The sequence below is a fragment of the Cryptotermes secundus genome, unplaced genomic scaffold, assembly GCF_002891405.2.
Source record: "Cryptotermes secundus unplaced genomic scaffold, Csec_1.0 scaffold1350, whole genome shotgun sequence".
In the NCBI taxonomy this organism is placed as follows: domain Eukaryota; kingdom Metazoa; phylum Arthropoda; class Insecta; order Blattodea; family Kalotermitidae; genus Cryptotermes; species Cryptotermes secundus.
The window spans coordinates 1594778-1606822 of record NW_019739242.1 but is presented as its reverse complement, the minus strand read 5'-3'; the positions used below and the strand labels follow the sequence as shown (position 1 = coordinate 1606822).

General features: G+C 41.3%; 1 protein-coding gene across 2 annotated transcripts in view; it reads right to left on the bottom strand.

Annotated features, from left to right (window-relative positions):
* LOC111871871 overlaps window positions 1-12045 on the bottom strand; it is a 214501-nt gene that overhangs the window by 8807 nt on the left and 193649 nt on the right. For both annotated transcript variants that reach the window (XM_023865254.2, XM_023865253.2), the window contains exons 2-3: window positions 1161-1305; window positions 432-565 (exon numbers count right to left, since the gene is read on the bottom strand). In XM_023865254.2, the coding sequence (XP_023721022.1) occupies window positions 432-565; window positions 1161-1305 (279 nt within the window). The remainder of the gene's footprint in view (window positions 1-431; window positions 566-1160; window positions 1306-12045) is intronic.

Genomic DNA, 12045 nt, shown 5'->3' with positions numbered 1-12045 from the left:
TATTCATGTTATAGACATCAGAATTTAATTTCAGTTTATCTTTGTTGTAAACAACAAATAAGAGAAGCGATAATATGTATTGCGATTGAAGCGGTAGAATTTTTAATTTCTTAAATAATTCTCTACATGAATCTCTACTTCATATTCTGCACATAGTAAAGATTCCTCTGTAGCAGTTAATAGTTTTTATCACCTTCTTACCTGTAAATTTATCACAGAACTTCTAGTGCCTGAAAAACACTTTTATGACGTAGTCTGTCATTACATACAGCGAACTACTCAAAACAGATATATTATACTCTTTTACCTGTACTATAAGAAGAATTTGAAAGTGTTAGTTCTGCTATTTTTATTCCTGTTGTTACCAATTATACAATCGGGTAACCTGTAATACAATATGTTCTAGGTTCATTAATGGTTTTCATAAATACCTGGAAAACTATCATTGAATCTCAGCTTATTTTCTGGACTGTCAATGTGATTGCACATGTCTTTGTGGCAGCACCACAGCATCTGGGACAGACTGCGACTAGAACCTGGCTGATGACACTGATCTTGACGAACTCTGCAATATACATACAGCATTTAATAAAAAATGGAAAGAAACCCTCCACCTTTGACCGCAAGATCTAATAAATACAAAGGCACTTAAAAATAATTTATCATTCTTTTGTTGTAAATTCTTCCTTCTTGGAAATCCACACATGAACTACTTGAGAATGGCAAAAGACATTACGTTCTAAATCATCTAGAACCAATTTTGAATGCAGCCAATGTTTTTTTTTAATCAGATGTGATCTGCTAATATGCACACCAACAAGCAACTAATGCATACCAGTGAACTTGTAAGGGGCAGAATGTTACACATCTCAGTGCAGAGTATATTTTGACTTTCAGTTTAAAACTGCCCTCTGGGAATTTTACTGGATTTCCCAGCCATCTAATGTAGGGACACTATGCAACACCATTAGCAACAGTATTAAGTCTTGGTAAAGTGTTCAGAAGCAAATATGTAAAAGCACTAATTTTGTTTTTAAAATCTACAGTGCTTGAGTAAATATGTAAATGTGCATCAAATTATAAAATAAATCCTTTCCATTAAAATTTTGTGTTCGGAGATTTCATGTACATACTAAATAAGTAAAAACTGCTATTCTTACCCATCTAACATCTCAAGGCATCCATGCCTTGCTTTATACACATCTGAATAATCCTCAAGATCAGAGAAACACCCTCCACCTTCTGACTTGCACATGTATCCGGTAGAAACACACGGTGGCAGGTTGCAGAAGCACCTTATATCACCTGTGAAGAAAACAGTGCAGCCATAATTACTCAGCTTATATTTACAATAGATAGGATTACCACCTTCTATACCTGAACAGTTGGAATAGACTCTTACAATATGGAATGTTCATTTTATAAACAAGTCATATCATGGCGATGTCTTCCTGGCCTGTATCCATCAGACTTCAGAAACATGAAGAGAACACAAATACAAAACTTCATTCCACAGATACAAATTCCTTGTTTAATTGAAGGAATAAATTCCTGAGAGAGCATTCATTAAACAAAATTATTTTCATATTAAGCCATGCACATGCACACACGCGCACACACATATGTGTGTGTTTCTTTTTTACTTTCTTTGTGGAATGGGCTGTGACTGAATCCTCCAACTGCATTGTCCACTAAGTGACCTACTGTGCCAGCCCCAGATGATAGATGAGTATGGAGCATTTGATGGAATTAAAATTAGCAGGGGAAACTGAGGGGCTTGGAGCAAACCTGCCCCATTGTCAATACCATGAATAATTGTAAAGGAAGAGAAATATATACTACAGCCGTACAGATGTATCTCTCATAATGAACACATAATGTGTTGCAAGTGTTGAAAAATCATAAAAACGAGCAAAATCCTGAGATAAAACTCAAATAAATGGCCATACAGGTGCTGACTGGCTGTGCAGATATGGGAGGGGCTGGAGGCAGGATATGGACCATACACAGCTTAGGGCATATTTGTTATGCATTATCATATAATAATTACAGTTGAACCCTCTCGGTTATATAATATGAGTATTAGGCCTAGAACTTTGAATTAAGCTTTTTCTGAAGTAGGTGTTTAGTGAACTGATACAAACTAATGTGAATATTGCCAGACAACTTTCTGTGTAGACCAGGAATGCAAAACGATTTTGTTTATAAGGGTATATCGCTAAAATGCTGTTTGTCTGAATATCACATAAAGATCTGATTTATTGTGTTATTTTATGATGCTATAATCAACAGCTGAAATTACAGAGAATAAAGAATAACATAATTAGGCTTAGTATATGTGATTTTTGCTAGGGGCACAGGGGGGTGAAAAGGCTGAATTGAATTTTTAAAACTTATTAAAAATGTGTGTTCAAAAAACAGAATATTTTGTTTAAAATTCAGTTTAGAAATTTTGTAAATAAAAAAAGTTCAAGGCAAACCTTGTGATGCCAACTTCCCTTCAAATTCTTGAATGTGTATTATGGTACAGTCAAATAAATCAATAATTATCCAATTTAATGATCCACTTCTGAGCAGTTTCCACTTCACAAATTCCTCTTATGTTAAATTTGCTTAATAATATCTAGAAGTTTTTCACTGTTGTCATGTTTATATTTCTTACAGTCAATATTAAAAAAAAAATGTTCATACATTATACTTTTGTATATTTGTGATCTATCTCCAAAAATATTTGCATGCCTAACTAAAATGGTTCAGTATATATCACAGCTAAACACTGGCCAATATGTCATACAGCCACTACTTGTATGTTGTTTTGCAGTCTACAAAAAGTTAACAAATTAATATACTTTAACACTTCATGAATCTACATTAATTGTTCTTAGTGTTACTCCCACCACAAAGTTATGGTTGCTTCCAGTGTCATGATATTTATATGAAATTCATTGATAATCTGCCTGCTGTATCAAATGCTATTTGTAAATTTATGCTGTGACCACTGGAAATGGGATATCAAATTTTAAATTAGATGTGATGTTTGCTATGTTTAGCAGAATTAAATATTTTCATCCGTAAGTCAGTTCTGTTTTATCAATTGTTCATATACGAAGGGCATTCGGTATATAATGCCTCCTATTTTTCTGTGTTAATATGTAACGTTTGAGCTGGATGTTGGTGGTGTTGCAGTAAAGGTTGAACCTTCCCGCCAATGTACTGTTAGTTTCGTTGTCGTGCGACAGTTAGCGACAGCAGAGCAGTTTACCAAAATGGCGTCTGACATAGAAGTGCGTACGAAACAGAGATGTTATCGAATTTCTCATTGCCGAAAAAATTGCACCCACTGACATCCATCGACGCTTGCTAAAGGTGTACGGAGACGATACAGTGGATGTCAGCACAGGGAGGCGGTGGGTAGTGCGTCTCAACAGTGGCGAAAGTGAAGTGCACGACAATCCACGGCCTGGGCGTCCCTGCTCAGCTGCCACTCCTCACAATGAACAGCGCCTCATCCGTACAGATTGGCAGATAACGACCAGGGAACTGTGTGCACGGCTTAATACCGTCTGTAATGCATTGGAAACCATGCTGGGGAAGCTGGATTATCGCAAAGTTTGTGCCAGGTGGGTCCCGCGGATGCTTACACAGGACCACAAAACTCATCGAATGGAAGTCTGTCAGGACCTGTTGCACCAGTTTGAGGCTGAAGGTGACAAGTTTCTGGACAGCATCGTCACCGGAGATGAGACGTGGTGTCACCACTACGAGCCGGAATCCAAAAGACAGTCCATGGAGTGGCGATATCCGGATTCCCTAAGAAAAAAGAAGTTCAAGACATAGCCATCGGCAGGGGAAGTGATGTGCACGGTCTTTTGGGATAGGCGGGGTGTGATTTTGTTGGATTTTCTGGATCCTGGTAAGACTGTCAATTCTGAACGCTACAAGACGACGCTGACTAAGCTGAAAGCCCGCATTTCCCGAGTCAGGCGAGAGAAGCAGACAACCTTTCGCTTGCAACACGACAACGCTAGACCCCATACCAGTTTGGCGGCCACCGCGCACAATGCAAAGTTTGGCTGGACTATCCTACCACATCCACCTTACAGCCCCGAATTAGCACCTTCAGACTTCCATCTCTTTGGGCCTAAGAAAGATGGACTACGCGGGCAACATTTTCCAGACAACGATGCTGTCATTGCAGCTGTAAGAAAATGGCTAGCCTCTGCTGGCGCAGACTTTTACGGACGCTGCATACAGGCTCTTGTTCATCGCTGGCAAAAGTGCATAACGAATGGTGGTGATTATGTGGAAAATAACTGTAAGTAGCTGAAATCTTGCTCCATTTAATTGCGTTATTATGCTTTCTGTATCTGTTGTAGTTTTCATAAAAAAAATAGGAGGCATTATATAAGGAACGCTCCTCTTATATTAGTGCCTATACAATCAGCTGCCTTCAGCCACAGATTAGAATATCTGTTTTTTGGATAACACTTATAATAGTAACAAGGTTAATGAGTTCAAGTTGTAAAGTACATCAACATCATACAACTCTTCAAATATGACAGCAAATGTTCTGAAAAATGCTCTGTCCTGACAGCTGTCTAGAAATATGTTTGCACTGTTTGTGCAACAAAGCCTCTGCAGTGCAACAAGCAGACATGATCATTCACTATAAGAGCTAGCTCCATTCAGCAGACTCATTCTTAAGATGATAGTCCTTCGACTAATAAGAAACTCCACGCCATTTATGAAGCCCGCCACTGGACCCTATCATGATCCAAAAGAATCCAGTCCACACCCTGACACGAATTCTTTTGTCAGTTTTCAAATTATACTACAAAATACACCTTGGTCTCCCAAGCTGTCTTCCTGTTTTCGTTTTTTAACATTTAAAATTTTGTATACACGTCTTACGACAGCCTCTGTGGTCTAGTGGTCAGAGTTCCGGGTTCTATTCCCGGCACTACCAGAGTTTCCGAGAAGTAGTGGGTCTGAAACGGGGTCCACTCAGACTCGTGAGGATAACTGGGGAGCTATTTCCTTGAAATAGCGGCTCCGGCCTAGAAAACCGAAATTAACGGTCATGGGGATCCATTGCGCTGACCACGCAACACCTTCTATCCGCTAAAGTTGGCACTAACTTTGCCGACAAGTGGCGGTCGCTCGATCGGTATAGTTCGCTTGAGAGCTAAAACCAAGGAGTCTTTTTTACACGTGTATTCCATTCGTGCCACATGCCTCACACTTCCCACCATCCTTGATTTGATCATCCTATTAATATCTGGTACTTACACGCATCAATAGCGACGATTGTGATCGACACTAATACTACAGAACGTCATCTTCAAGAGTCGCACTCAGCTTAACTCAAAAAGCTGTCAGTACAGTGACGACCAATCACCTATGACTGGAGATTGGCCAACTCCAGAAATGTCGTGTAAGTCAATATCAAATGTAGTCCTACTTCAAAAACACAATTAATAAGCGTGGCAACTGATCTTTCTTCAATTTTATTTTCTAGGTCTCTTTCTACCCAAATCTTATATCGGCTACGTGTTTATGATATACTGCACAACAGCCACTTTCTTCCCTCTGAGGGCCCCCAAAAAATTTGTCGGGCTACCAGATTTTCAAAAAATGTTCAACACCTGCCTCTGACAATGGGGCTTTGTCTAACATGATTACAGTGTAATGAATCTACCACTGTCGCAAACCTTTCGTGAATCACTTCTCCGCTTATCTCTTGTCTCGTTCGTTCACCCAGCTTCTTAAATGAATCTCCTATTCCTTATTCTGCTGTTATCAATGTTCAAGCCCTTTGGCCTCTTCGGTTCAGCATAAATTACGAAACTATGACGCTCTTGGACTTGGGGCAGGACTCCTTCAACGAAGGATAAGTCTACGTTACTAACCAACCTCAAGAAACTGAGTCCTTCTTGAGACAATAGATGCTCAGAAACTTAAGACATTCCCAACATTTTATGGAACCCGATTATCCATTAGGCTATACATAACGTAATTCCTTTCAACTGCAGCGACAGATCTCCAAGGATAACCCTGGAATAGAATGTAAACATGTACATGAATCACACACGCTGCTTCTTTTCATCTGAGACTCGTGTCCGGTGCTCACTTGATTTACGATATTTTGATACAGTCTACGAATAAGGGGATCATATGGAATTACGAGGTTCTCTGGCACCCACGCAGTCATCCATTTACCTCCTTTTAGTGAACACAAAGAGTAAATCTGACGATAATTAGCATGTAGAATGGTGTTAACAATGCCTGAATAAGTCTTGTGAGATGAAAAGAATTTCTTATACATTTCTCTTTTTTTAAGCTTTGCTTCTCTAAATCTTGTGATACCACGTGGCGGTTTGTTTGTTCAAACATCACTGAAGAGCGGTTAAATACCTTTTTTAGTGCAGAAGGAAGACATGAAGAACTTTTTACGAAATCTCGATTCAGTTTAAAGCCCATCTCTTTCCAAAGGCTTTGCTGATGGTATGTAGCGAAAAATGTATCCCACGGTTGTGATGTAACTAAATATACATGTGTACTTCGTGAAGAGCGCTATATTTTGAGATATAACGCCTGTAGTTCGGTAGAAGTAAATCAGTATTTCAGGGACATGCGTCGCCGCCTCCATGCCCAGGGCAGTTTATTCGCAGCCTGATTCTTGCTGGTTCATTTACTTGACATGGTCTTCAGCCCTGAGGAAGGTGGCAGTATGTTCCTCCTAAACATCAGCGAATTTCTACCTTGCTACACAGCGTCCAAGGTAACAGAGAGTAGTGACACGCTATTGTGAGGACGCGAAGTCATCCCACCACTAGCCTCTCTCTTGAGGCAGATGAATGCAATCTACACTCTCCCCACTCCAGCCAACTTTAGGATCCGTTTTAGTATTATCTGCCCATCTACAGAAACATGTTGAAATATGTTGCCCAAAGTAACAGCCGTGTGAGTAACAAATATGCTTTGCATTCGGAGGTGCCAGCTTAAATGTCGGCCCACTTATGGCGACTGCCGGTATTTCGTGATTTCCTTCAGTTCCTCCAGGTAACTGCTGTGATGGTACCTTAATCAGGCCATGACCACTTCCTCCCAATCCTTCTCAAACTCATTATTCACTGATCATTTTACAACTCCACGATGAGTCTCAGCTCCTGGCAGTAACCTCAAATAAGCCATACATGAACGTTCAATTCATACTTCATCTGACGGTAGCAGCGGGAAATCAATCGAGAAGAAAGTTGAATCTTGCTTTCTTTAAGGACGCTTTTCCGGCTACACAGTTTATGTAGGCCTACCGTCGAATGCTGGGAAGATGTCAATTATGAATTGGAAAGGATCTGGAATGAGAAGCAAGCACCTATTCTATGACACTATCAAAGTTTCTGTTGGCGGGCTGAGTAAACCCAAGTCACGAAAACTGGTCTCCGGGCCGTGAATTGGAACCTGGGACTCCAGTAATAAGAAGCGCACTGCCAACTGTCCGATCAGAGAATTTGGTTCTTACGAATATGCGAGACAAAAGGTACAACCGTAATCAGGCCTACATACAGTGTGCGTGCGTGGGTGTGGGTGTGTACACAAGGACCCTGGATAGCGAATGGCTGCGGTATGGACGATCGAGGGGTCGGAGTTCCGAGTCCCGGTAGGGTCAAGAATTTTCTCTTCTCCACGTCGTCCAGGCTGGCTCTGGGGCCCACCCAACCTCATATCCAATGGGTACCGGGGGGCTCTTTCCCGGGGGTAACGCGGCACGGGCGTGAAGTTGACCACTCACCTCGAACTAGTTCCGAGGTCAAGAAAATGTGGATCTATATACCCACTCCCCCATACGCCCTTATGGCATAGTGCTTAATTAGTTAAGCACGGCGACAACTTTTATATATATACACACACACACACAAATAGGGAGGAAAAAAACGGAGTTCTGATCTACAATGAGGGTTGTGTTAAGCAAGCGATACCGAAAGCCCACACCCATCTCCTTCCAAGAGCAGCTGCAACAACTGCAGCAGTAGTTTCTTCATTATAATGAAATCGTACACAGTCAGTGGAAGCTCCTGGGTAGTGAAACCCAAACTGTCATTGTTGGGTCACTGCAGGGGTGTTTGTGGAGGGAGGATCTGGTTAAGCTCAACAATTCTACCTCTCGGATGAATGCAGACCCTGAGCTTTCAAGCCGGCTGGTCTTCCTATACTGTAACCACACACAGCCTGGTAGTAACATAATTTAGTGTCAGATCTTCAAAGAGAAACGGATCTGTAATTGTTCCACTCCTTATCCACTACGTCGGGCATTCATGGATTAATATTGCGCTTTAAGAACACTGTAGATAATAACAAAAGGAAGTAAGTTACGGTCTTTTGCGGTTTGATACCGTTTAGCCTTGTAGATAGTTACTAACGCCTCCATATTTAGGAAAGAATGTCTACCCAGAATAAGGTACATAAAATGTATACAAAAGTATGCAGTCTACACAACAAGATTCTGTATTTAAAACAAAGTAGACACTGTAGTATTAACAGTTGTTTTTATTTTTGTTTTACTATTTTGTTGATACGATGTCTACTTTGTTTTAAATACAGAATCTTGCTGTGTAGCCTGCATACAAATGTATACATTTTATGTACCTTATTGTCTACCCAGAAGATCAAAATCAGAATTCTCAGCGCCTTGAAAACCACAGTCTCAATATATGTCAACTCAGCTTCAAAATACAGAGCGTATTTGATATATTAAAAAAAAGTGGTGGAAAGGGTATATTCATTTGCAAACCCAGAAATAAATCGCCTTCAACAGATTTGAGTTCCAGAATAAATCTTGAAGCTGCTCACAGTGACCATGTGTTTCAAGGTAAGAACTGTCTTCAACCGTTCAGATATATGTAGTAAGTAGCATGGGCTCGGACCCCGTTCAAGGAATGTCTAGGTTTGTCTGTATTGTGTTTTTCCTGCGCAGGTACAGCCAGAAGGGTAAGAGCAGCATTGGAAATAAATTTTATCTTAATTTTTCTCCGAAACCTTTGCTGGATAAAAATTTAGCCAATTTACGCACTAGAAGTGAACAGAAACGCTCACAGGTTTCGATTCTAATTAAAGCAGGAAGGAGTCGACAAGTTTTAATTTAAGTCTCCAACACTGAATTTCGTCAAAATTCGTTCTACTGCAGACAGACGGACAGCATGACGAAGGTAAGATGTAGCGAACAAGCAAAAAGCAGCGGACATTTTCAAAATCTGTTATTTGAGATTTGGCATACATCACTGAGCTTGCTGCTTATCCTGTTAGGCCTGTCTTCTTTACTGACGCTAAAATCCTGTGTGGGTCTTGGCCTCCACCATAGGTTCCAGTCTAGCGCCTTTGTTTTCCATCCTCGCACACCAAGAATTCTGAGATCTTTACGGTAAAAATTTACTATTGCAAAACTACAACCTACACAGTTGGGCCCTATCGATAGAGCTAGTCCCAGCTGAATAGGTTTTACCTGAAGACGCAGACAGAATCCAGTCTGCGAAACGTTGTATTTTGAAAAATAAACAGACGGTGTTTAGACAAAGACAAGACGATGAATAATATCCAAAAACATAATATTTGTACGTAGTTTGTGGAGGAGCTATGCTACAAGCCGGAAGGTCGGGGGTTCAAGACCCGATGAGGTCACTTTTTTTTTCAATTGACCTAATCCTTCCAGCAGCACTATGGCCCTGGGGTCGACTCTAACAGAAATGAGTACCAGGAATTAATTAAAAATAATTTTCCTGGGGAGTAAAGCGGGGCCGGCGCGTAAGGCTGACAAATCTTTGAGCCGCTTGTCTAGATAATGTTGGACCCTCAACGTCTCACAACCCTATGGGCCTTCACGGCCTGGTACAAGGATGGCTTTACTTTTTACTTACTTACTAATGTATCATAATTACAAATTTTGCGATCTTAAATACAGTAGTCCGGAAGGGATTTGCTTGTAACAGGGTCAACCATATCACACAGGTCTAATGATGGCAGCCAGATGGAAAGGTTGTCCACATTTTGGATCCTGAGTCTAACAACCTCGTCTCGGAGAACGCACCTTAGGTTAAGAAGCCAAATGACAAGAACCGAATGGATAATTTAGGAAAGCAACTAAGAACGGGCATCTCTCATACATGAAGCCAAGGAATAAGTAATTATATTATTCAAGGTAGCATACTTTAATCCTAAAGAGTGTCCGCCATTTTGAGTCACGTTCAACGATTTCTGCACGTTCAGAAGATATTCTAGAATAAGCAAAAGATGGGGATCAGTGTGTTACACGTGAAACATTTCCTTTTCGCTCTCCTTTTTAACAGACACTATTATAAACAAACAAAAAAATCCGTGTCCTGAAGTCCGCAAGCGAACTATACCGACCGAGCGACCACCGCTTGTCGGCGAAGTTAGTGCCAACGTTTTGCGGATAGAGTGTGTCACGTGGTCAGCGCAATGGATCCCCAACCATTAATCTCGGTTTTCTATACTGGAGCCTCTATTTCCTTGAAATAGTCCCCCACTTATCCTCACGAGGCTGAGTGGAACCCGTTCCAGACCCACTACTTCTAAGAAAATGTGGTAGTGCCGGGAATCGAACCCGAGACCTCTGAATCTGTACACAGGAACTCTGACCACTAGACCACAGAGGCGGTCATTAGATTCTATTATTCACATTTAAAATCACTTTCAGGCCATGAAAAGTAATTATTTCAGAACGTCAGCAATTAACTGCGTGAAAGCGACCGCGGGGCAGAGCATGGCCAAATGTTCGTGGCTGATGTACACCAACATATTTCGGGTTCTTTAAAATGAACTCGTCCGTAAAGATATATTGCGGGGGTCTCGGGTCTGTCTGTATCTTGTTATCCAGACTAAGTGCAGTGCAGTTTGGTTTGATCATTCGTGATTTGTAGTGAATGAATTCACAAACTTACAAATTAATGTGCTTTACAACAGGTCACAAATTATTTTCTTCTAGAATAACTGTGCCGGTCACGGTAGCCGAGCGGTCTAAGGCATGTACTGTCTTCGCTCGCTTGAAAACCGGAATCGTGGGTTCGAATCCCACTCAGGGTATTCATGTTTAGTTTGTGTGTGCGCGTTTTTCTGTGTTTGTGTACAGCTGATCACCCGACCAAAGAGTCCTACCGAATGTGTAAGATCTAGAAAAATCGAAGTGAATGGAGAAGTTCATGGAGGTAGGCCTAGGCCCAATGGGGCTGTAGTGCCAAGGGGGGGGGGAATATATATATATGTTATGTACAGGATCTCGTGTAACGGCATTTTCGGGGGGGAGGGGGGAGAGTAAAAGAATCCACTGCCATCCCTCCATTCTCTGCTACGTAGAGTCCAACCCCCTACAACTTTCCACCCTCCCGGTCTCCGAAGCAAACACATGCCGCCTATTCTTCGTTGGTCGCTACTGTCCGATCTATGAAAGCCTGCCTACGACTCTTGGCTTTTGCTTGGCTTAATCTTCCATACTGATGATGGAAGCGATTTACCTTCGAAGTTTCTGGTTGAAGAAAGCAGTCTTCTGGGATTTGGCAGACTGTCTGCTTTACCGTTTCTCATGGTGTTGTCGCTTGCAGATTTCTTATACTTTTTCTTCTACCCTGAAGATGGGGGCGATACGTTCCTCCGAAACGTCGGTTAACACCACATATACACGGTGCCAAATCCCAGAAGACTGCTTTCTTCATAGTCACCGCCGTGAAAGCCTCAAATCTTACAAGTTTCTGGTTGTTTCCGAACTACACGGCGTTACAACAGAAAAGAACATAGAAACAAATTATGCGAAACCAGATTTAACGGAGTCTAGATTAGAGGTTTTTCCATATTTATTCTATACATTTCACAGACTTGATATAGCAATAGGCAATCGATATACTCTTGAGTAACTTGTCGGATAGCAGATTCCTCAGCCAGCGACATGCTGTCATTCTGCATTTAAACTCTCGGGGAGGGGGGGGGCTTGTTTGGTGGTTGGCTGGTCACTCCAGCATAGGTCTACTCAGTAGACCT